This window comes from Camelus ferus, chromosome 19 (genome assembly GCF_009834535.1).
Source record: "Camelus ferus isolate YT-003-E chromosome 19, BCGSAC_Cfer_1.0, whole genome shotgun sequence".
NCBI classification, from domain to species: Eukaryota; Metazoa; Chordata; class Mammalia; order Artiodactyla; family Camelidae; genus Camelus; species Camelus ferus.
Window position 1 is genome coordinate 28,990,394 of NC_045714.1, and position 26,546 is coordinate 29,016,939.

At 41.9% G+C, this 26,546-nt stretch overlaps 1 protein-coding gene across 7 annotated transcripts in view; it reads right to left on the minus strand.

Moving 5' to 3' along the window:
• Window positions 1–26,546, minus strand: part of PLCB4 (phospholipase C beta 4) — a 384,413-nt gene that overhangs the window by 146,979 nt on the left and 210,888 nt on the right. For 6 of the 7 annotated variants that reach the window (XM_032461834.1, XM_032461837.1, XM_032461836.1 and 3 more), the window contains one exon: window positions 17,001–17,099. In XM_032461834.1, coding sequence (XP_032317725.1) covers window positions 17,001–17,084 — 84 coding nt within the window. In that variant the 5' untranslated portion in view covers window positions 17,085–17,099. Of the gene's footprint in view, window positions 1–17,000; window positions 17,100–26,546 lie in introns of those variants that run through there. The other variant, XM_032461841.1, reaches the window with a different exon arrangement.

Below are 26,546 nucleotides of genomic sequence, written 5' to 3' on the forward strand. Positions count from 1 at the left end.
AAAGAGATGACTGAGGTCAAGTGCATAGCAATGTGCCTCACACCTAGGAGGGCTAAATAAAACCTAATGTGTTCAACAACTCTGGAAAGAGAAAAATCTCTTTTATTGAACAGTTTCCTCCTGTTTATCTGAATTGCCTGTTTGGAGGAGATTAGTTATAAAGAACTTTAAATGGAGATTTAATTTTTTTTTTTTTCCGTCTAAGAAAGTCTACAATTCCTGACCTTGTCCTACACCTAGTGGTTCCTAAACTCAAGCTGCGTCATCAGCATCACGCAGAGGGCTCTTAAAACACGGATTGCTGGGGTCCACCCTCAGCATTTCCGTTTCCGGTTCAGCAGTCCTGGGGTGGGGCTTGATACTCTGCACATCTAGCAAGTCCTCCAAGTGCTGCTAACAATGCTGGTCAGGACCACTCTCGGAGAACCAGCACTGGCTAGCTGGCTAGCACGGGATCTTTCTGCTCAGCCTGTGACCAGCTCTGTCACCTTGGGCAACGTGTTTAACCGCACTGAGCCTTGATTTCACAATCTGCAAAATGAGGCTACAAAGACCTAGCTAATAACAGGCGTCAATGAAATAATGTCTGCAGAGCATTCACATAGCAGCACAGTCCACAAAGCGCCTGATGAGTGTTGACGGTGGCAGCTTTTTCTACTGTAAGCACAGAAAAGCACCCTCCCTAAAAACAGCCAAAGCCTGAAACAACAACAAAAATCTCTATCATCATTTTTAGGACCAGAAAATTCACTCACATGAAATTAAGTTTAAAGAAATGCCATTTTATTACTCGAGAAGGGAACTTCAAGATGATTCACTTTAAAGCATGCTGTACTGACTCACAGACACACAGAGAGAGAACCAACTTATGGTTATGGGGGGAGGGAGTGGGAAGGGATAAATTGGGAGTTCGGGATTTGCAGATACTAACTACTATATGTAAAACAGATAAGCAAGTTTCTTCTGTGTAGCACAGGGAACTATATTCAGTATCTTACAGTAACTAATGGTGAAAAAGAATATGAAAACGAATATATGTATGTTCATGTATGACTGAATCATTATGCTGTACACCAGAAATTGACATAACATTGTAAACTGACTACACTTTGATAAAAAAATGCAAAAAAACCCGCTGTATATTTCATTTGATGGTTAATTTGTTCACAGTTGAACAAACTCTATTAAATTAATGTCCAGGTCACACGCACAAACAGAGTGTGATCTCCAAGAGAATGCAGCCAGGATGTCTCCTGGGCCCCCTTGCCATCAGCCAGGAGATCCTGCAAGGCTGCACTCATCAATGTTAATTAAAGGATGTCCAGGCCATGGCCACCAAGCCCCTGCTCATCTGCAGCCACAGACAAGGCTTGAAGGAGTAAATATTGTACATTTTCCTACTTACACTTCAGGTAACAAAAAGCAACCAAGAACCAGCACTGTCATCTTAGCCATGGAATTTTAACTACACCCCTTGGCATAGCACAGTAATACTCCAGACACCTAAGTAGCAACTCGGCTAGCTCCTTATATTTTATTGACTCATCATTTATACACTTTCTTCTTGTTTGGTATTGTTCCGTTTTGTTTTCACAAGCTCCTGGTAAATCTAACATACCCCAGATTTCCTTCTTAAGGTTCCTAGTGGATGTGTGTCACGTCTTCCCATAAATAAGCCGTCCTTCCTGAACCCCTGAATTGCGTGAATCTAAGTGTTAGCGTTTTCCACAAGACTGACTCAGACACTATTTCATGGGTGAGATGCTTCTATTCCTCCAGGGAGGAGAGTTTTATCTTCTACCTTGTGAAGAAATGAATATAAACCCAAAGAAACTTCACAGAGAGGGAAGAAACATAAAGATAGAAGAGTGAGCAGAAACAAACAGACCAAACTGGAGCATCTTAGACAAGAAAAGAATGACAAGAAAGACTGATTATGTAGCAAAAGCTCATACAATTATAGAGACAAGGACAAGGCTCTGAGGATGACTAGGCAGAAAACAGAATAATACATTCATAAGGGAAAATGGCTGAGTTAAAAGTAATTACCTGAAACTGAAAGTATCATCATCACCATCAAAATGAATCTGTTATTCACTTCTGCATACCATTATTCGTCTTCTAAGCTGGGTGTCTGTAAACTACAGCCTCTGTTTCTGAAAATAAAATGTTCTTGGAACGCAGCTCCTTCATTCATTTACGGATTGTCTCATGTTCTGTGGTTGCCTTTATGCTACAAAGACAGTTAAATAGTTGCAACAGAGGCTGGATGGCTTGCAAAACCTAAAAAATATAATATTTGATCCTTTTACAGAAAAAGCGTGTTGACCCCTGTTCTATGCCTTTTTGATGTGGGATGACTGAGCACAAAAAGACTATGAACAATAACTGTGGTTGATTGCAAAGAGGGACACAACCTGTTACCTGCCATTGCTCTGGTTTAGAGCATGCGGTGCAAACTTGGCTGTGCACAAGAAAGAACAAGCCCTGTCTGCCTGCAGGAGGATGACAGACCACGTGGGGTGGAGATGAGATGGTCCTGCTAAGACCATCCTCAATCAGCCAGCCCTGAGCTGGTCCAGCAAACATTTGAGCGCCCAGGGCAGCCCAGATGGCTGACCCACGGAACCAAGGACTACAGAAATGGCTGTCGTCTTAAACCATCTAAGGGAGTTAGAACATACCATCCCAATATACACCACTTTGCAGATGGATTATTTTGAGCTGAAGGCAATTGAGAATCAACAGATGAAGAAAGAAGCCTTGTCATAGCTTCCCTTATCTGATTAAAAGCAAAAACTTCTGAGAAATAAAGACTTCCACACATCCCGTCTCCAGGGAGTTTTATGGCCATGAAGAAGACAGAAAGTCAGCACTGAGATCAGTCTGCACAGACCTCACTTAAGTAACCCTTAGTGCCCATTAGTCCCCCACGTATTTACCTTCCCACCATTTACTGCCCCCAGAGGTGCGCTAGGCTCACTAAGACAAGTGAGGGGACTTGTCCAAGGTGGTAACTTGTAAATGGCAGGGTCAAGGCTCCAATCGGAGCCTTTTGTCTTCAAGTCCACTTACTTCTCAGAACTTTCCAAACCATACAGACCTCTCCTTAATCACTTCATGCCTGGATGACAATGGGCCCTAAGCTTTGGGGGTTTAGAAGCACAGATAATATCATCAGCACTGTTGTTTCAAAGGTTTTTTTGGGCAAAAACCCGGCTGATGTGAGCTCTTGCACTTTTGGGTGGTTTCAGCGCGATTAAGTGCTCGAGCCCTGGCCACAGCTTTCTTATCCCACAGGGAAGAAGTCGTGTGGCTGTGACGATGAGAAAGATAACTGGAGGTAGGTGGGTGTAAAATCATAGAGTCCTCAGGTGAAAAGCATCCTCTTCAGACCCACCTGCCTTCCCTTTTCTAGCACAGAGATGTTAAGAAGATTGCCCGTGGGGATACACCCAGTAAGAGGAAGGATGGAGATTCCAGCTCACCTTCCTTAAATTAAACTCTTGGCATTTTCCAACCGATCTCTTGTACCTCTGGGGCAGAAGTTGCCCCCTGCCCCTTACAAATCCACTCCCCACCTGGTAACCCTAAGTTTGTCTCCTATGTCTGTGAGTCTCTTTCTGTTTTGTAAATAAGTTCATTTGTGACACCAAGTCTTATACTCAAGTGCGCATCCGAGTCTCTTGAAGGGTTTGTTAAAACACCTGCTGGTGGGCCAGCCCCTAGTTTCTGAGTCATCTCTGCAACTGGCCTGAGAACCTTCTTTTCTAATGAAGTTCGAGGTGATGTTGACCATGCTGGTTCGGGGACCACACCTTCAGAACTGCTGCCTGGACACAGTGTGGCCTCCGCCTACGTCTCAGACTTCTGTTCTCACCGTGTCCCTGCTCATGACGCCCCCTCCAGCCAGGACGCAGATGGCGGCCCGGGGAGTGGAGGACGGAGGAAGGAGATAAACGCCTCCCTGGTTCATCCTCTGGGGTTAGTGTCTGTCGATTCCCTTTCTGCTCAATTTGTTCTTAAAGAAAACTTACATGATTTCTATTATACGCAGACCACTGCTTAGGTGCTACAGGACATGTAGCGATAAACACCATTCTTTTCAGGAAGAAAAACAACATAAGCACATCTGTAAAATACCGCTTCTCTGGCACTCCCTTTGCTGGCATCAGAGCCCCCTCAGCTTCCTGGGCTGGAAATCTCAATCTTGTTTTACATTCCTAACTGCCCCTCACTTCCTGCACCCACCGGGTTAGAAAATCCTCTAATTCATTCCCATCCTCAGCCCCTCCTTTCTCTCCCCATGTGTCTGAAAGACTATCTTCTGGTCCTTAGTCCTGTATCTCACCATGATCATACCCACTTTCCCGCCATGTGCAGACCTTACTCTTCCCACTAAACATCCGTAAGAGGACACCCACCGCTCTCAGGATCCAGTGCCAATGCCCTGGGTTGGGAAGTAGAGCATTTAAGGTGGGACACTGCTCACCCCTGATCTCTGCAGCTCCTGCCCTCGCCACCCGCCCACCTTCCCAGCTGGACAAGCCACTTGCCCCCGTCCCGCACCCACACCCTTTGGTGAGCCTGGTCTCTCCCTGCATCCTAGCTGTGCTTTGATCCATTGACTGACTCGCCCATCAATACTGAGCCCGAGGTGGGCTTGTTCTCTGAGGTCTCCTCGGTCAGTCCCCGGGACCTGCTCCCCACCCCAGTCTCACCTCACAAGGATCCCAGTCCGTCACCTTCCTCGTCACAACGTGACTGCGGGGAAAATGCAAAGGTGAGGGTGGTGGGGCACCTGGGGCCACGTGCTGAGGGCCGGCAGTATCAAACCCTGGTGTCTGGACGTAATTTGGTGGACAATAAAATGCCATGACACATTGCTTTGTTTTGTTTTAAATGTCGGATTCTAGCAGGGACTGGAGCTTGAAGAAAGCAGGACGCATGGCAAGACAGCCAATAACTGAATTAGTTTCCACCAGGCACATGGAATAATAGGTTCCTTAGATCAAAATTCAGAAACTGAGCTCCATTTACCTCCCTTCCCTATTTTTTCTCCACCCCCTTCCAAATTTGCAATTATATGCTTTGCTTTTGCGATTGGCTTTAAGTCATAGAGACAAGCTTCCACTTCATGCACTGACCAACTAAGTATCAACATTACCTCCCATTGAGAATATTAAGCCCCTGGTTCTTCCTCTGGGTCTCCCTCCAGTTCTACTTTCCAAAACCTGTCTGCACCCTGACTTTGCATTGACAAAGTTAATCGAGTTTTCATCCTGTTTTGTCATTAATAATTAAGTATTTCGTCTACTGTTAAGGTTGATGCTGAAAGTTGAAAGACTTATAAATATTATCATGATTAGTGTCATTGTGGTGCTCCGTCCCCTTCACTGCCAAATACAAGCAGTGTGCTACAGTTTACACTTTCTATACTTTGAGCCAGATATCCTGACTCGGCAGGTACAACTCCGTTTAAATCATCCAAAACCTGGGAATGAGATTAAAAGACGGCTATATATTCTCCCCCTGTTATCCAGAAGCACTGTCTGGGGACCCACCCCAGGACGATTTATTTCCATGGAAGAATGTAGCTTTGTTGGACTTTCTGCTTGCTGTGGTTCAGCGCCCAGACTCTCTGAAGCGAGCTAGGTAAGGAGCAGCGCTCTTTGGTTCCATAACTGATGCACATGATTTGTGTCCAGTAGCAAAGACAACCAACCACGGAGGTGGCTGTTTCATCGCCCTCTAGGTCAGTAACCGGTTTTGTCTCTAATGGACAAAACTTGTTTCAGCTTTTCTTGCCTGACTCTATAAAACTTCTTTCCTCCAGCGCTCCTCTCAACAAGCTTTCTTATCCTGCTGGTGTCCTCACTGGGGAGCGCCATCGATCTTTAAGCCAAAAGACTTTCTATGAGGACTGTGTTTTTAGTTTTCTGAAAATTTCCCTTGGAAAATTCTAGGTTTCACTGCTGAACAGCCTGGGGTGTGTAGGCTGCCTGGGTCTTTCCTGGCTTCACTGAGTGGCCCACAGTTGGGTTTCAGAAGGGCTTTGGGAGGAGGCCAAATGTGGCCTGTCTCGCTTGGCCCTACTTGAGGTTTTATTGCACTTTGATATTCCTCTGGGGTTGACAACTGCCACAACCGTTTCTGTTTTCCTGGCGACAGCTATGAGCACCTAGGGCTTCGCGTGTGGTGTGTGTGTGTGTGTGTGTGTGTGTGTGTGTGTGTGTGTGTGTGTAGGGAGGGGGGGTGGGGGTGGGAGGGGCTAGGAATAAAGACCAAGGCTTTGCCAAAAAAAAAAAAAAAAAAAGGCACTGCATCTGGCCAGCCTGACTGAGAAACAAAGTCCCACGGGTGAGAAGGGGCGGCCCATCCCAGGCTGGGACCCGGGGTGTGGGGGCAGTGGTGGTGGCTGAGGGGGAGTCATCTACAAAACATTTAAGTCTCTGCTCCGGCTGCCACTAAGGAGATTGGCCGAGGAAACTGCAGATTCCAATGAAGTAAACTGAGAGCTCTTTCTGTGTGTTGGGGAAGCAAGATGGCATTTTAAAATCTGGCTGTAGTGTGAGTGGATGGTCTAGAAAGCTGTGCGGTCCAACAAGACAGCCACCAGCCCCAGGCAGCTATGTAAGTTTTAATTCCAATTATTTAAGATCAAATTAAAACCTCAGGTCCTCAGTCCCACGAGCCACATTTCTAGGGCTGAACAGCACACAGGGTGACAGGCAGCCAGATACAGACCATGTCCATCACTGCAAAGTTCTGCTGGTGACCACTTATCTAGAAGGACAACAGATCATTTTCCCTTCAAAGGATAAAGTACACACGCAGCCCTTCAAGGTTATGCAAAAGGGAAGGTCTCGGGAGAGCCTGGATGGGAGAGTTTGAGGTGAAGAGGGAGCCACACTGCTCACAGTGAGAAAGGCCTAGAATTTTCCATTTTTCTCCTTTGGTTTGGGAGCGAGTTTTTTGTTTACCTTCGTTTTTTTGTGGGTTTTTTTTTTTTTTGTTTTGTTTTTAATTTCAAGAAGAGGCATGTGGAAAAAAGGAAAACAGTGAATTAGAAAAGGGCTCTGAGAGAGATCAAAAAGAAAACAGAGGGGGAGGGTATAGCTCAGTGGCAGAGCACATGCTCAGTATGCACGAGGTCCAGGGTTCAATCCCAGTAACTCCATTAAAAAAAAAAATGTAAAAAAGGAAAAGCAGAGAAACAGGAACACAAGTCTTGGTGGAAGAGTGGGGCAAGAAAGTAACAGGCAACGTATGAGACACCCCCCGCCGGCTCAGCTGACTATTGAAATTTATTCCTCACAATCACTGATGTTTAATCTTAAAGTGTGTCCTGCCATGTGCTGTAATTCTCCTCTGCTACCACCAAATCTTTCATAAAACCCTATTTCACACAACATCCTTGTTCCTGAGGTTTGATGGTATGGTGAGTTTAGGAGGAGAAATAAACTAGAGCAGGGAACAGTCTTGGGAACAGAGAGGTAAGATGGCACTGAGGAGGTGAACAATCACAGGGAGGTTGTAAGCACCTAGGAATTCTAGGAAAGACTGGGGAGGCCCCTGAGTGGCCAGGGGATGGGGTCTTCAGCCCTTTAATCGGGACATGAAAGGCAAGTCTGGAGGCCATCTGAGTTAGAGACATTGGGGCTGCATGTATTTTAAAAAGCATTGCTGTTTCTCTCCTCTGCCATAGGGGGTAAAAATCTCAATTTTAAAGATTTAACAACAAGCGTCACTTAGGAAACAAAATATATTTTGCATTTAAGTAACTTAAAGGTCAAGTAAAGTAAGATAAGAACAGCTTTCAAAGTGGCATAAGAATACAGTCAGGCTACCATGCAGCTGCCTCTCTATGCAGTTTTGGAAATTTGGGACCACCTCAAAAGAAATCCCTCAGCAACGCAGACAGAATTAAAACAGTGCTTAAATACAGTTGCATTGGTTACAGTTATTGACGAAATAATACATACTATTAAAACAGTGGCTAAACATTTTTTTCCTGACCTAGTGAGCACTCACCCACTGCTTAAAACACTTCCCTGCCTTGTTTAAACCAATCTGCGGAACACAATTCAATGTTTACCTGATCCTTCAGGCCATCGTGATACCGTTAGTTGCCATGTGGTGCATTTACGCCCCTTCACAAATGGTCCCTTTGCTGTGACATGTTTGAGATGATCCAGTTGTGCTTTTTCTAACTCCTGTCCTCCCACTTGCTGTCAGCTGTCACTTCTCACTGTTATTCATGCAAAAACAAACTGTAGAAACAGAACTTTTCCTGCTTATATTTTGTTGCCTTGAATATTTTAATGGCTGTGGTTCCAAAGAACTAAATTTTACAGGATACGGAAATACCGCTGGGGGATTTTAGGGGTGCCACACCCAGCACAGTTGAAAACCAGAATATAACTTTACAGTCTGCAGATTCAGTAACTGTGGATCGTGTGGCACTGTATCTACTGAAAAAAACCCCATGTAAAAGTGGACCATGGCGCTCAAGCCATGTTGTTCAGGGATCAATTGTAATAAGGAAAAATGGCCACAGTCAAGTTTGAAATACTGTTTGGCTTTCTGGTTTAAACATTAATAAAGGGAGCCCTCACTAACATGCAGTCAGGAGGCCAGTAGGGGGAGCTCTCACGAGGTACCACTGGACATCACCTATAAAACTGTCAGTGACAGACTCCAAGAGAAGAATCATCAACAGGAAAAGACGTGCCTGGCATCTCCCACAAGAAACCAACTCCCCCAGTAACTCAGCCCCTGAGTAACCGCCATCTCCCTGAGCTCTCTCTTTTCTCCAGGGGATTTTGGTTCAGAACAACCCCTCCTGACTTCCTCCTTTTTCTCTACACAGTGCCACTCCCCTCCTTTGTCTCCTGCACCTGTCTGAGGCTTTTGTTTGCTTGTCCCAATCTGCAGTGCTTCTTCTATTCCTGAATAAATCCATTTCTGCTGGGGAAATAACCTTTATATTTAAGGTCAATGCTGGTTTGATACATTTTATGAAGAGACAACATTTACTTTATGAAGCTAAAATTTTCTTGCTTATCATCCTAGTAAAATAGCACTTAAGAAAGTTGAAAGCTTAGCAAGACTGTATTTAATACTTGTTAAGACTTCTTTTTAGCTTTATCTCTCATTTTCAGAGGAAACTGGAAGAAAAGAAAATGCCTTTAAAAGCACAGATCATCCGTAGTTTCTAAATATGAGATGCAATGATTAATAATGAAAGAAAACCACCATGAGAAATAAAAGTGATTGCACTGATGATAAACTTCCAGTTCATCAAATCACATTTCACTTTATTAAAGAAGTACTTTTTTGAGATTTCCAGTCAAGATGGCAGAGTGGTAGGACCATGAGCTCGCCTCTCCTTGCAACTGCAATGAAACAACCGAATGCTAAACAACCATCGAAAAAAGCCTGGAACCTAGCTCTTCTGCAACTGGAAACATAAAGAGGGAACCACAGCAGGACACAGGGGGGCATGCTCATGATATAATTGGGCCCCATAGCCCCCGGGGTGGGCGACCCACAAGCTGAAGATTTGTTAAGTCACAGAGGCCCTCCCACAGGAGTGAGAGCTCTAAGCCCCATGTCAGGCTCCCCAGCTCAGGTCCCGACATTGGGAAGAGAGGGAGACCCCAGGACATCTGGTTTTGAAGGCTGGGGGGCTTGGCTCTGGGAGCCTCACAGGACTGGGGGAAACGGAGACTCCATTCGCTTGAGAAGCGTACATGGAAACTCACGTGCACCAGGTCCAAGGACAGGGGCAGTGATTTCATAGGAACCTGAGCCAGACCTGCCTGCTGGATTTGGAGGGTCTCTTGGGGACCTGGGGGACGGCTGCGGCTCACTCAGGGGACATAAAAGCTGGTGGTGGACATTCCAAGAGTGTTAATCTACATGAGCTTTCCTGGAGGCTGACATCTTGATTGGATCACCAACACCAAGACCCAGCCCCACCCAGCAGACTGTAGGGAAGCCTCAGGCCAAACAACACACAGAGTGGGAACACAGCCCCACCCATCAGCAGAACTCCTGAGCCACAAAGGCCTCTAGACACATCCCTACCCACCAGAGATCCAGGACCAAGCTTCACCCAGCAGTGGGCAGGCACTGGTTCCTCCTGCCAGGAAACCTGCATAAGCCTCTAGTCCTGCATAAGCCTCATCCACCAGGGGCAGACACTAGAAATAAGAAAACAATAATCCCAAAGCCTGTGGAAGGAATCCACAAACACATAGAAAAATAGACAATATGAGGCAGCAAAGGAATATCTCCCAGGCCAAGGCACAAGGTAAAATCCCAGGAGAAGAAATAAGGGATGAGGAGAGGAGATCGGTAATTTATCTGAGAAAGAATTTAAAGTAATGATGGTGAAGATGTTAAGAGAACTTAAGAGGAGTATAGATACACAGAGTGAAGGTTTTAGCAGAGTTGGAAAATATAAAGAATACCCAAACAGAGTTGAATAAAATCACTGAAATGAACAATACATTGGAAGGAACCAAGAACAGACTAAATGAGGCAGAAGAACGCATCAGTGAGCTAGAAGATGGATTACTGGAAATCACTACTTTAGAACAGAAAAAAGAAAAAAGAATAAAAGGAATGAGGATAGTTTAAGAGAACTCTGGGACAACATGAAGCGCTCTAATATTCGCATTATAGGGGTCCCAGAAAGAGAAGAGAGAAAGGACCTGAGAAGATTTTTGTAGAGATAATAACTGAAAACTTCCCCAACTTGGGAAAAGAAACAGTCACCCAAGTCCAGGAAGCACAGAGTTCCACACAGGATCAACCCAAAGAAGAACGCACCAAGGCCCATAGTCATCAAATTGACAACAATTGAGGATAAGGAGAAAATATTAAAATTAGCAAGAGAAAGCCAACGAATAACATACAAGGGAGCTCCCATAAGGGTATCAGCTGATGTTTCAGCAGAAACTCTACAGGCCAGAAGGGAGTTGCATGATATACTTAAAGCGATGCAAGGGGGAAACTTACAACTAAGAATACTCTATCCAGCAAGGCTCTCCTTCAGACTTGATGGAGAAATCAAAAGCTTCACAGATAAACAAACGCTAAAAGATTTCAGCACCACCAAACCAGCTTTATAACAAATGTTAAAGGAACTTCTCTAGTCATCAAACCATAAGAAAAGAGAACAAAAAGAAGAAAGAGAGAGAGAGAGAGAGAGAGACCTACAAAAGATTGCTTTAGCTGCTCGGGGTCTTTTGTGGTTCCTTATAAATTTTGGAATTGTTTGTTCTAATTCTGTGAGGAATGTGAGTATTTTGATGAAAGTTGCATTGAATCTGTGGGTTGCTTTGGGTAGTGTGGCCATTTTGATACGTGTTGATTCTTCCAGTCCAAGAGCACAAGAAATCTTTCCGTTTCTTTGTGTCATTTCACTGTTCAGAGTATAGGTAACCTCCTTGGTTAAGTTTATTTCTAGGTATTTTGTTGTTTTTGATGTAATGGAAATGTTTGTGCTAGTTATAAAATTCTGGTTTTTGAAGTGAAAAAAAAGTGAATTAAGGGCCACAAATGGCAAAATATCCTTCTTTTTTATGGGTGAGTTGTATTCCATTCCATATATACTGCATCTCCATTATCTATTCAACTATTGATGTGCACTTAGGATGCTTCCATATCTTGGCAGTTACAAATAATGTTGCTGTTAATAGCAGGTGTATGTATCTTTTTGAGTTAATTCTTATATTGTGGTTGGCTTTATTCCTTTGATAACTATGTAAGCTTAAAAAGCTAAAGCTCTAAACATTCTTAGAAACAATGAACAGTACATATATGTAAATTAAAAGATGTATGTGCAGTAAAAAAAAAAAAAAGATCAAGCCATTAAAGACATAGAAGAAACTTAAAAGACATATTACTAAATGAAAGAAGCCAGTCTGAAAAAGCTACAAACTGTATGATTCCAACCAAATGACATTCTGGAAAAGGCACAGCTACAGAAACAATAAAAAGACTGTGGTTTCCAGGGGTTGGGGAAGAGGGAGGGAGGAATGAATAGATGGAGCACAAGGGGTTCTTAGGGCAATGAAATTCTATAGTGGTGGCTACATGTCATTATGTATTTGTCAAAACCCATAGAAGGTAAAACATCAAGAGTGAACCCTAATGTAAACTATGAAAAAAAATTAAAAGAACTAATTCCTGAGTCAAACAAATGCTAAAGGGTTTGGAAGAAAAGTAGAAACCATCAGTGGAGGCACAGAAGGAAAGGCCAGTCAGTTCATAAAAACACAGAAACCAGCAACAGAAACAATTATAAAAATAGTAGAATGGATTGAACTGGAATCTATATCATGGAAGCATTTCAAAGAAAATGAGAGACTGACTGTGTCAAATGAAGCCAATAAAGAAAAGTGTGGACTGAGAAATCTGTTTTTCCTGGGATAGAATTGTTCTAAAATGGGATTGTGAGGGAGACTCAACTCTGCACATTTACACACACAAAAACCAAAGAGTTTTGTATTTAAATGAGTGAATTTATGGCATGTAAATTATAACCTCAAGAAGTCTCTTTCAAAATGAAGGAGTATTTAGCACATACCTACCCAATAGAGTTGCTCTCAGGTATTTGCCTCACAGGGTAAATGGAAACAGATATTTAGAAAAAAGATGCATGCATACATATACAAAAATATTTATTCATGATAACTCACACTTGAACTAACCCAAATGTCCGTTATTAAGAGAATGGATTAATATTTTGTGATATAATCTTACAAGGTCAAATTATTCAGCCCTACAAACAGAATGAACGGCATATTCAAATAAAAACATGTGGCTCTAAAAACATTGCTTAGAGCAAGAGAGACAGACATCAAAGTACACATTGTGATTTTTGTCATTTTTATCAAGTTCAGCCACCGTCAGACTGATGGATGCATGTCGTGGGAGTGTGTGTATTTCAGTGAAAACGTGACAGAGGGCATATATTCTGTGGTAATGGATGTGATTCAAACATATGGTTCACACACTGACTTTTTGGATACTGTCGAGGGTTAGGAATTTATAAGATTTGTGAAATCATAAACTTTACATTGACACATTTCACTATATTTTTATTGTATATGGATGTAAAGACAAAAAAAAAGAGGTAAGAAAAAATTACCATTAGACAATAATGGAGAAAATGAATTTTTAGTTACAACCCTCTCCTCTGACAACCCCCCCACCCCCAACACTGACCAGGTAACTGGCCAGTCCAGGATGTCAGTTGCTGGTTGGGTTCCAGGTGGAATGTTGGGGTGTCCCCTGGGGCTTGTTGTGGCTGGGGGATCCACGGTAACTGGGCAGAGCCCTGGGTGGGTCAGTGCCATGGAGGGGCTGCTGTCCTCTGTGGAGCTTGGCTTTGGGCTGATCCTCAGGAAGCTGAGTTCCTGGTGGTGCTGCTGCCCAAAGGCCTGTGTTCTCAGCTCATGTTCCAGAGCCTCCACTGGGAGGCAGTGTTGAGCCTGCCTGTCCTCACATTATTGCTGAGTGTTTTATTTATTTTCAGACTTATTCAGTCTGTTAGAAGTCAACTTAATAGAAGACGTGAAAAGCAACTGGCAAAAACACTGGCTGCACAGATCAAGGAGAAGCGCCGCCTCATCGACCAGCTTTATGTGGCTAAACGGGAGTGTGCCAGGATGGAGACAACTGTAAAGGACGCCGGGCTAGAGAAGGAGCCGGTAAACACACCCAGCCTCGCTGACACCTACAGAAAGCTGATGATGGCCAACCTGAGCTCGAGGAAGGAAATCAGTTTTCTCATCCAAGAACTGAAGAGAGAGAGACCCCTGCAGTCCATACGAGAAGAGATGGTGGAGATGCTAAAGGTGCTTAAGTTCCTGGAGGAGGTCACAAGAATCAGCCCATCACAAGGGGCTTTTACGTACCAGCCAGGGCACCGGGCACCAAGTCCTGATGGCCTCTCTCCCAGGAGTGGGCCCTCGTGTTAAAGCCGAGCTGTTCCCTCCCCTCCACTCAGGCCTCCCAGGCTGCCAGGCTGCATTCACTCACTCACTGAGTCAGGTCTCCACCTGAGCTGCACTGAGGCCGGTAGATGGAGGGCAGTCCCTTCTCTTGGACCAGAGTTCCTCCAACTTTACCAGTGAACACGGCAGTGAACTCCTTCATGGTCAGCATCTCTCATCTAAAATACACTGGAATTCCCAGAACACACCATGAAGCATGGGACTTCTTTATATTCAGCAAATATTTGGATTATCTCTTATTAGTTGTGAAAGAAATGTTGTAACTGAGACTGATCTTCTACTTAGTTTGAATCTATATTACGCCTCATTTCTCAAGGCAGTTTGGGTAACTATTATATATCAGCCATGTAAGTGAAGTGTATATATAGTTATTCTGTGTACAAATATTGCGTTATAATTTGAAAATGTATGCAGTTTGTCAACATAAACTTCTAGATGGCCATAGCATTTATTTCTAGAGTTTAATTCTGAAATTATATGTTTAAGTCAAAGAGCTTTTTTTCACCTTAGTATGTATAGTTAAAAAAAAGATGAACTTTTTTAAGGTGAAGTTAAATTGTACTCTTAGAAGAAGCATTTATCATTTAATGTTTTATATTCTGCTATAACAATATCTATAATAAAAAAATTGATAATTTTTTCAAGTACTTTTTCTCTAATGTGTTTCTGTTTATATGACAGCAGAAGAGATACTCAGCCAGTGATTACATTTAATCTCATCAAAATGATCTTTTCTGAGGAACTGGCAGCCAGGAAGTATTTTTTAATTATCCAATAGAATTCCAGAGCCTGGGAAGTTCCTCAGAAAACCACCGATCTTCTGGGATACTCTAGCAGACACAGGGAGAGATGTCTCTCACTAGCTCAGAAGAAAGGGCCATGGGCATCATCATGGCAGCACTGGTACCCAGCCAGACCTGGCTTAGCTGGGAGAAAACCTTGGAAGTGCATCTCAGCAAGTCCTTGGCCTTCTTTGCCAAGCTGTGTAAAAGTGGACAAAAGTAGTCAATTCCTATGAGGCTTGAATGATACATCAAATTGTTGATACTGATCATTTTTAATTTAAAGGATGAAACTGTGATATGGTTCATCCTAATATTTTGAATAAATCAAAGTACAGATCATCACACGGACCTCAAAGATTATCAAGTCCTCTCACCATTTCAATTGTCAAGAAAATGAACCAAACAATAACAAAACTAGTCTGAGCTGGAATCTATGATATCTAAAATTCCTTTTGATACTAGATAGCTACAGTAAATTTGGCAGTTGTAGGCATTCTGCTAGTCCCTGAAGAGAAAAAGATAAGTAAAATATGATCCATGACTTTAAGAAATTCAGAGTACAGTAGGACAGAGGAAAACATTAAATAAAATGCGATAATATTTGCAGTGTAATATTTGCAAGGGTAGATTAGTGGTAGCACAAAGGAGTTACCAATTCTTATTGAATGGGTCAAGGAAGATATCAAATAGGTAAAGATTTCTCATCTGGGTTCTGAAGGATGAATAGGAGTTCACCAGTTAAAGAGGAATAAGTGCATTTCTGGAAGAGGGAGCAGTTTGCACAAAGCATGTAACAGAATAGTGTATTGGGGGAATTTAAGTGGATTGTTAGGTCTAAAACAGAGAGTATGTGTAGGAAACTGGTGGGAAATGAGGCTGTAGAATTAGGCAGGAACCAAATTATGGAACATCTTGTATGAGTTTCCTTTATTATATAATAGGGAGTCATGGAAGCATTTTAAGTAGAGGAAGAATAGCTTCTGATTTATATTTTCAAAAGATTGCACTATGATCACAACTATGGGAGAGGAAAAAAACCAAATAGAAAACAACTAGAAGAAAACTGCCACACAATTCACAGTGGTTACTTCAAGGTGGTAGAAATTGTTTTCTTTTCTTCTTATAGCAGAATGCAGTTAGTTCTTTCAGGGAAGCAATAGTTTCAGTCATATAAATAGTTGTTACCTCGATACTTAAACTCAGTACAAAGAATACTGACCACATCTGGGCCCATCCTTCGCCTTTCTCAATTTTGTTTATACAAAACAACTGTGGTATAAATCTAGAGAGTATTATGATACACATTTTGGAGAAAACAAGTCAACAAGTTACTGAGCTGAGTCATGTCAGCCCACAGACCTCATGAAAAGGCCTGTGGATCTGAACCCCTGGGAAGCCACCACCATTAGCCACATATATTCCATTGATTTTGAAAGGAACCAACTCTGACTCTACATAAAGTCTGAGCAAGTTTTGCATTTTACTTTGCCTTAGAGGCAACGGTTTCATCACACACTCCTCCCCACAAGTCACCTCAAATTCAAGTACAATCTAAAAAAAAAAACCAACGCATTAACAATGCAAATGAGCTAAACCTTCTGAACAGACTGGTAGCCCTGATTTATAGAAAGTCTGGAGCCATTGTCACACTGTGAGGGCACAAGCAATAAAGGAGAGAAGCAGAGGCATGCAAAGCTTTGGTCAAACTGGTCTGTATCAATCAGACAAGCAAATCAAATGACTTGCACAAAGTCTAATCAGTATTACATTTACGACAAATAGCAAGTTTTATGAGGAAAGTCTGCCTGAAGCACCTCATTAAGCAAAAACTGCTACCCAGTGAAACTCATCTGGAAAATGAGCATAATAATGCAACAACCTTAAAAGGTTATTGTGAGGAATTGAACAAATAATACGCAGGAAGTGCTCAGAAAGTTGTCTGGCACACAGTGAGCACTCAGTAATTTATAGTATCATCATTATTGTACCTGGCACGTGAAGAGTACTCCATAAATTATAGTATCATTATCATTATATGTAATAAATTTGATTCTGTCCAACTATTCCCACTTATAAATCTCAGAGATGTTCTTACTTATGTCAAAGACTATTTGCTCAATATTGTAATTAAAATTAAATAATAAGAATGTTTTGAGAGAAAAGACTAGTAACATTTCTTTACCTCTTCATATCTGTCAAAAACTGCTCCTTCTTGCAAAAAGGAAGGAACTTCCTTCTGCCAATTAAATTCATAAGGTTTGGCCATGATTCTATCCAAGACCTAAAAATGAAAAAAATATATGTATCTCATTAGTACACACCATTAAAAAACAAGTGACGGTCAAAGGTTAATCCCTTTATATTTGTGTGTTTGCAAAAGCGTTTCTTCATACACTTGGAATAAGTTCATAAATAGTCTTTTTTTCCCCCTCTTCCTTTCATCTGACTCCCAGTTCCCTTCTCCTGGCCTCTAAATGGGGAGAAATAGTATCATCAAGAAAATAACAGAAGTGATCATTTGGGAAGCTTCCCCCTTCCTCTTCAAATCCTATAAAATAATTATATATATATATATATGTATATATAATAAATATAAATATTTATATACAAATATAAAATATAAATTTATATTTATATAAAAATAAACATAAATACAAGTAAATATAAATATAAATAAATATAAATATAAAAATAAATAAAAATATAAATATAATATGTCATTAGGTAAAAGAAAGAGAAACCACACACCTAAACCTGTATCTAGGAGAAACCTGCTGCAAAGAGCCAGTGGTTCTACAAGCCTCCACGACAAGGTGAACTCTGGGCAGGGGGAGTCCATAGGTGATGGGCTGTAGAATTGACTAGGAGTGGTCAGAATTTTTCATGGCTCTTGGTCCTCTCTGTAGCCCTCTCTCACCTCCCCCTTACTTGGGTCATGCAGGGAACAACAGAATGCCTGTTTTCTAGCCCAGGCAGTGAGTATGACATTAAAGAGAGACTGATACTGTTCAGGGTGGCTGCCGGCACCTATGAAGAACTGGGTGTTCCTTTTACCCACCCTTCTTAGCATCACACACCATGGGGTGAATGAAATAGCTGTGAGCAGGGCACCTTACGTGAAAATCACCAAATATCTGAGCAATGCCAAGAACACAAAAGTCAGACACCAAACACAGTACGTTGAAGAACTTACACCCAAGGAAACAAAGTTAACAGGACAAACAGAACCTGACTTTGGCTTAAGCCTTCAGCAGTCATTAACATTTAAGCATGTGACCACACAGCATCAAAACATATCCTGAAAAACTGATAAAATACAGAGAGTAACTGGCAAAGTCACAAATGTATTAGGAGACAAAGATTCTCAGAACAAGAAGACAAAAAGTAAGAATATTGGGCATTTGAATATTATACTTATTAATTTAACCAAAACAGTTGAAAAGATTCAAGTCAACATAATTTAAATACATTACTTAATGACTTTAGACTCCCCCATCTATATATTTTCTTCATTCTCTCTGGGTAACCCAGCTACCCCATACACATAGAACAATCTCACAATCTAATCATGATTAGACCATAGAGAAAAATCTCAGCATGTTTCAAAAGGTATTACAGTGGTATGCTCACTGACCACAGCTAAGCCAAATTAACGACAGAGAATACAGAAAATCTACACACATAGGAATTAAACATAAACATACACACATTTCTAAATAATTCTTGAGTTAAGCAGAATAGTCATAGCAGAAATTATAAACCTCTTAGAAACGAAAGATCAAAACTTAGATATGTAATATGAAGCACAGAAACCGTAAAACAATGATCAGTAAGTTACTTGTTTTCTGAATATTCATATATTAGATAAAATGTGGCAGGTGTTGGGGAGAGAGACAAGAGATGGGGCAGGAAGGAGGGTAAGGAGGAGGCACAAACTCACAAGGTCCATAATGAAAGGCTGAGTGTAAATACAAAGAGATACCATGTAGAACTTAAACCAAAAGTATTTGAAAGCATGAACAAAGTAGCTGTTTTTCAAAGTAAAATAAATTTGGCTGAGCAAACCAGCAGAACACTTAAACAGAGCAGTGACCCTGAAAGAAACTGAATAGTTAAAAGATTAGGCCCAGACGGTTTTACAGGTGAGTTCTAGCAAATCTTCAAGGAAGAGGTGAATCCTGTGTACCTACATTTTTCTAGGACATTGAAAAAAAAAAAAGTAAAGCTGCCACCCGACTCATGTCACAAGTGCCTTATCAAACCCTGACAATGACGCCACAAAGGGGTTAAGAAACAAACCAACCATTGCCAGAGCTCATTCTCACGCAGAAAAACCTCCAGTAAAATATAAACCAATCTATTCCAGAAAGTTACTGAAAGAATAGTTCGGGATGTTTCAACACTGAGAACAAATCAATGTGATTCACTAAGGAGAAAAGTCCGGTGCACATTACAAGGTGATGGGAACCCAATCGGGGAGAGTTTCTAACAGCTACCACTAAATGAAAACCAAGTTTTCCCAGGAATCTATGCAATGATACGAAATACGAAAAGTGTGACACCATTTACCTAAATACACGGGATTTACCTAAATACTGTAGAATGACGTGAGCAGTGTAGTAGTATGTATGGGAAAACACACACACACACACACACACACACACACACACACAAGACAAAACTGTATTTTTCTAGGCATACACAGGTGTATACAAATAAATTATGAACAAGTTTGGAAAGAACCTTGTAAATTTATGACTCTTCTTACTTCTGGGGATGGAACAAAGCTTGGGGCTAAAAATTAAGGTATCTTGAGTATTACCTCTGTGCTGGTCTTTTTTCTTAGAGGACTATATATGCCTGCATTCATGTGCTGCTTATGTAAATACAGAAGAATGCAAACTTCAAAAAGGAAAAGAAAAAGATAAGAAAACATACAGACAGGCAGATGCATTATTCTTTAGTCCTAAATGATTTAAAGACAGCAAAGAGCACATGAGGTCATGTTTTAAGGTGGCTTCTTCACAAAGGCACCCACTGCTGCTCGCAGGAGGAACCTTAGCCATTACCGACCAGGCTAAAAACTGAGGACAGCGCGAAGGGCGCTCTAACCAGCCCCTGTGAGGTGGGGAGCAGCCCTCAGCTCATCAGCACCCAAGCCCCCCATGGAAAGCCGAGGTAGACAAGCCGGCCACGTACAGTGGGAGAAGAAAGAGGTGCCCTTTCCCAGTCCATCCATGAGTAGGCTGGTCCATGCTTCTGTCCCCCATCTTGACTCTGATGGGCCACTCCTCCTCTCTCTCTGCCTCTCTGTGCCTCCTGGTCTGCCTGTCTTTGTGTCTTTCCACGCGCATTGCTCAGTGTCCACACACAGCCCCTTCGCCCAAGGCGGCGTCCAAGCAAGCGTCTAGTGCGTTGATGTGCATTCGTGCCTTCTATGCTGTAAAACAGATCTGCAGAGAAAAGCAGACCTGCAGAACCCCTCAGGCTGTCGTGGACATGTTATTTGGTGATCTATAATAAGATTAATCAGCAACAGGGACCCAAGCCGTTCCCATTAAAAACAGATGAAAAAACAACATGGCCTCCCTGGTGGGTGAAACATCTCTCCTCCGCAGACCTTTCTGTGTTCTGTGATCTTCCCACTCCTGTCAACCATCCCTTTCCATTTTTCCCTTTGGTTTTATTTTAGAGGGAAGAGCAACAAGGGGCTGTTGATATGAAATGCTCAGACCACAAATGAAAATGAAAAGACGGCTCACATCAACTTGCACCATCTGTCGTTGACTTAACTGTTTTCTCCCAGGATCTCTTCAGTAAAAGGACACACAACAGAAGTTCTCAGCACACGGTGTTTCTCACATTTCACTACCGCTCTTCCTACTGAAATATTCATGTCTACCTTGGGTACTAATTTCATCATAATGGTTTCATGACGTGAAGGACTCTGGGGATGAAGGCTGATGCAAAGAGGAGGGTAATTTTGACCTTAATCGCTAAGAGGTTTGCAGTGGGGTTGGGAGTTTATGCCACTGCTTCCTTTTTCAGAGCTTGGGCTTCTGAACAAGGTAAGAGGCATTTTTGGAAAATGACATTGGAATACCCCGAATTGTCCCAGTTTTAAGTGGAGTTGGGCTGGGGGCAGTTCCTTGCACTGTCTCTTAAATAATTCCTGGGGCCTGGCATTAGGGGCCGTGCCCAGCTTATTTTATGTAGCTGAGATGATGACCTAGACTAGAAAACACTGACCCAGCCAATCGTGTTTAATAGCAGTTTGATGCAGGTAATTGATTTTAAAATGGGAACAAATGGAGGTACATGCCAACAGTCCAACAGACTCCACAGAAAGTTAAAGGGACAAACAGATACTTCTTTTAAAGGGCATAGAGCGGGGAACTGGTCACTCTATAACTATGTCCTTTTTTGCCATGATCTCAAAGACCTGCCCACAGCTAACTGATGAAAAAAACAAAAACTAAAAAAAAAAAACAGTGCTTTCCCTGCGTCACACCAAAGGTCCCTCTTCTCAAGTTCTCTGGCTTGCCTTCCAAGGTCTCGCTCACAAGATACTTCAAGGATCAACCGCCTTCTCCACCTCCTGGAAGAACCTCACCACACAGAGCCCACAGGAAAGGTCCTTCGTAAGGGACACGGGAAGTGAAGGAGAATTTACACAAAGAATGGATATATAACTCGGTACCTTTGCCAGAGTAAACACCTTGAGCAGCTCCTGGAAGGAAGCCAGCGTGCTTCTAAAAAGTCTCATTGTTTCTAAATCCTTATGTAACTGGAGTGGATTAGCTGTTACACTGGCTGCAGAGGACAAACTCCCTGGAGCGCAGAGCTTGGCAGGGAGGGGACAAGAGAGAAGGGGAGTCCGTAGAAGACCTTGTTTCCAGGCATGTGGCAAAAAGCTCCTTCTAAAGAAGACGATGAGATACTGAAAGCAGTGGTGGGGAAGGCACAAGGGAGCTCAGGGAGGCTGTGGGGAACCAAATATTCAAGTAGGATACACACATCACCCATGAAGACGGCCTCCCATCCACTCACTCATGCAGTTGGGGCGAACCAAGGAAGGGCACCTCTCTGTTTGCTGGCCTGCTCTGCCCTGCATCTTTGGATTTGCTGTCTGGTCTCCCTGGCTAGACCTGGAGAGTGGTCTTCAACACTCACCACACCACCTATCCCAGGTATGCTGGCTCGATTATGCAGCCAACTCTGCTCCCCTAGGCAGGTTGGGTCAAAACGTTGGCAAATAATTTCTTTTTTCCGAACCTATGCCTCCAGTTCTGGTAGAGAGTAGATGGGAGGGGGGTAATACACGAAATCAAGTATATTTCAAGTCCTGGGTGTGGTAGGCTGAATAATGCCCTCCCCCACCAAGATACCTATATCCTAATCTCTGAAAGCTGTACACGTTACCTCATACTGCACAAAAGGACTTAGTGGATGTGATTATGTTAAGGATCTTGAGATGGAGAGGTTATCTCGGCTCTTTCCAGGGGGCCCTAAATGCTATCACAAGTGTCCTTATAAAAGGGAGAGAGAGGGAGATTTGTCACAGACGGAAGAGGGGGCGAATATGACCACGGAGGCAGAGATTGGAGTGATGCGGCCACAAGTCAAGGAGAGCTGGCAGTCACCAAAAGCTGGAAGAGGTAAAGAACAGACTCTCTCCTCCAGCCTGGAGGGAGCGAGGTCCTGTAGACACCTGGATTTCAGACTTCTGGCCTCCAGAATTGTGGGAGAATAAATCTCTGTTGTGTTCAGCCACTAGTGGTAATTATTTTTAACAGCGGCCCAAGGAAACAAATACAGTGAGCTGACTGAAGCCAGGCATCTTTCCTAAAACGCCTATCAAGTTGCCAGATCAATCTGAAAAGGAGAAGGGACAGCTGTGCCTTGAAGGAATGGACATTTGATGCATCTGTTCAACTTAATCAAAGACAAGGCAGGAAAAAAAGGAGGAGAGGGTGTCATCTATAAATGAATTTAGAGAACCCCTGTCCTTCTATTCCAAAGCTCCTTTGAAAAGTAAAGGTATTTCTATAATGTATCTTTCTCCTGGATCCAAGTGCCTTTTAACAATTTTGCATCTCAGCAATAAATAGAAACTTGAGATAAACCTGCCGCTTCCCCCAAGCCACCGAAGACAGTCTCCATTTTCTGTTTCTATTTGCGAACAAAGAATCTGTTTGAAACAGCATTTGCTTCCACTTGATAACAAACAGCTTTCAAGTAAACAAAAATGCACCACAGCTCAGTTAGGGATTTACTTAAGTGAAACTTTTATCTTTTACGTTCAACCTTCCAACAAAAAAGTTCCATAAAGAATTAATCCCTTCCCTAATCAACCATACAAATCCCGTTAAACCAAATAACCCATGGCCTTAGATGACCTCATGTTGAGAATAATCAAGGTTGTTTTCCAGAACACAGAGGGTTGGGATAAAAATTCCACTGGTGAAAAGCCAATGAGTTGACCCTGTCAAGCACATTTCAATATCTTGCTCTTCAATCTTTAAATGCGGTATCCCTGCATTTCTAAAACCAGATGGACAGCTGCCTCAGATCATCCAGACCCGTTAAATAAATGGCTTTACTTCAAGTAAGAATTGAATTTGACACTGATACATTGCATCATTAATGATCATTTCCTCACTTGCTAAAAATATCTCCATTTTCATTCCAGCCATTAAATACCCTTTTCAAAAAGCATATAAAGGGTGCAGGACTAAGACAATGATAACAGGCGATGTTGTTGAGGGTGGAGGGTAATGGCATTCTTGCACAGTCTGGGGGGAAAGAGTTTTGCAACACATTTCTATAGCCTTGAGCGTGTATACAAAATCTATGCACAGAGATACTTCCTCACTGTTGTGCTGCTTATGGGAGAAAAAAAAAATCATCTTTCCAAAAAAATAATCACTAAGCAATCGGTTAAATATACTACAGTATTTAAATATTCTGCGCCCATTAAAAGTAATGCTTTCAATGAATACTTATTTGCTGAACAACAGCAAATTTAGAAGAGTTTCCAAAAATATTCACAACTCTTGTCAAGCAAGCACAAATACTCTCAACATATTATTAAGAAAGTTGAAAAGCTGGTTACAAAATTGTATGCAAATACGACCCAAACTTTTATGCTATATAGCTATTGCTCACACACACACACACACACACACACTTTTTTAATAGAAGAAAAAGAAAAGGAAAATATACACCAAAATACAAGCCGCAAGTTACATCTCGGTTGACAGAATTTTACGTGACTTTTATTTTCTTTAATACTTTCTGCATCTTAAAATATTGATTTTGACTACAATTTAATAATCAGGAAAAAAATGTTCTCTAAAGTGAAGAGAAGATGCCATTAAAAATCTTATCTTTAAAAAATGTAAATCACTTTTTCAATAATGTGCCATTTTCCACCAGAATTCCTGCGAAGAACAAATAGCAGGAAAAGACTAAGAAATAAAGCTGTAAAATGTTCTCTTTCTCCTTTCAAGATTCCGAAGGGCTCCTGACTGTACATCAGAAGCTCTCACACATCCTGGTTATAACTGATTCTTAGGGAGGACTTACTTAGAAATACCGACCGAAACTTGGGGATTAACTCTAAAACCTCTATGATACTTATATTTGGAAATAAAACAGATTATGGTGGTGCTGGATCTTGTCTTTAACGAATTCTGAACTACAAGTAACCTAAGACCTTTGCCATGATACATCTATCACATTCATGATGAATATATAAATATATTGATTTATCAATAAAGCACCACTTGATCTAAAATAATTTCCTGGAGCTTATAAAAAAAATACAAATTGAATAGGGATAAAAGAAAAACCACAAACATCTGCTCTTTGTCTTTACCTCTCCTGCCTCAACTTAATACTGATTGATTCATACTTAGGAGGCAAATGTAACTTTCTTAAAATTTAATAACTACAAAGTAGATGAATAAAAATATTAAAATGAATGCCTTTATAAATTTATTAGGTGATGATACTTATGATCCTATTACAGGCTTCATTATGTCAGGATTTTATAAAACATGTCTAAAAGATGCTTGATTAGCTGGGATATTGAGGATCAGCTTAATTTGAAGATAATGAATAACTATTAACAGATAATTCAGTCTGTAACGACCAGTTTTCAAGGAAACTGGAATACGATGAAGTGTACATTTCCCAAGAAAAGAACTGATTTGCTTCAAAAGATTGTTTGAATGTTGGCTGCCTGCCTGCAGCAAGCAGTCCCCTTGGAATGCCTTCTGAGTTCACAGGCCAGCCCCCCAAGATCCTCTGGCTGAAATTGTGTTAAAAGTAGCTGTCTATGGCTGGAGCTCTCAGACCTGCCGGTGCCTTATTATTCACCTCCTCCCTCACAGCTAAGCTTTTCTGAAGGACTCAGGCAGCGGCCTGGGTTTAAGGAGCATCTTTGATGAAGGAGGGCTCAGTTGGCAAGAGGTTCAGAGCAGCAGGTCCCTGCCCACGTACGATGTCAGCTGAGACGTCATTTCCTCACCATTTAATAAGTCCTTGGCTGAACAGTATTATGATCCTTCAGAAATATAACATATCATTTGCATATTAATGATTTTTGTACTACTGAATTACAGACATGACTGCTAAAAAACTCATCTGATAGGCTGAAAGATAAATCAACCTTCAGGATATGAAAATACACCGTATGTGTTTCCTGGGGAAAGGAATATATAACTTAATTTTTTTTCCTCTGATTTCATGTAATAACAAATCTTTTTTTAGAAAGACTTTTTTTTTTAAACATATGAAAATTCTGCAAAGTAAAGGCATCTTATTTCTTTTATGCTTCTGATACAAAGTACCTCTGTTTTCACTAAGGGAGTACAGCAAACAGCAGAAGGTATTTTATTACTGCTAAGTAATTAAGATAAACAGAGTTAACTTGAAGAGCCCTGAGAAATACAACAGTCCTGAGAAATAAGACAATTAGTCAAACCTGGGATACGTGTGAACGAAGGACTGGATTTTCCTCCACTTCTTTCAAAAGTAGGAGAATTTGCCACTGTTTTTAAGACCAGAACTAATATGGTGGATGTGTGCAGTCTGTCATCAACAGAAACAACAACTTCTCCCTAGGTGGTAGGTATTAGTCATGCATAATAATGTCTGGGCTGAGTTCAGCCCTTCTCACTTCCACAATAAGGGTCCTGATAAGGTCTGCAGAAACAGGAAACAAAATGGTGACATGACAAATTAAGTACAGTTTTAGCTGGAGGTCATAGATAGGCTATAGAAATAACTACCTCTCCTGGATCTTGTTTCATGGTGTTCTTAATTGACGAGCTAAGACAGAAGTCTGGGGCTTTGTCCTTGGAGAACCCAGGGGTCCAGGATGTGAACTAAGACAACAGGGACTTGAGTTGACCTCTCCTTCAGCCTTAGTTTCTTCTTAACTGTAACACCCTTTGAGCTATTGATGATAAGATCTGGATGGCCAAGTGGAAGCTCAGGTCACCTGGAGACTCAAGCCAGGAGCATAAAGCAAACAACAGAGAAGATGCAGGTCCCATGGGCTTGCCTTCAATCAGCTGTTCTCCAAGTGTGGTACCCAGACAGCAAACATCATCTGGAACTTATTAGAAATGCAAACTCTTGGGTCCCACCTGATCCTCTGAATCAGAAAATCAATTGGGAGGGTGGGGCCCAGAAATCCATGGTGTAGCCAACTGGCCAG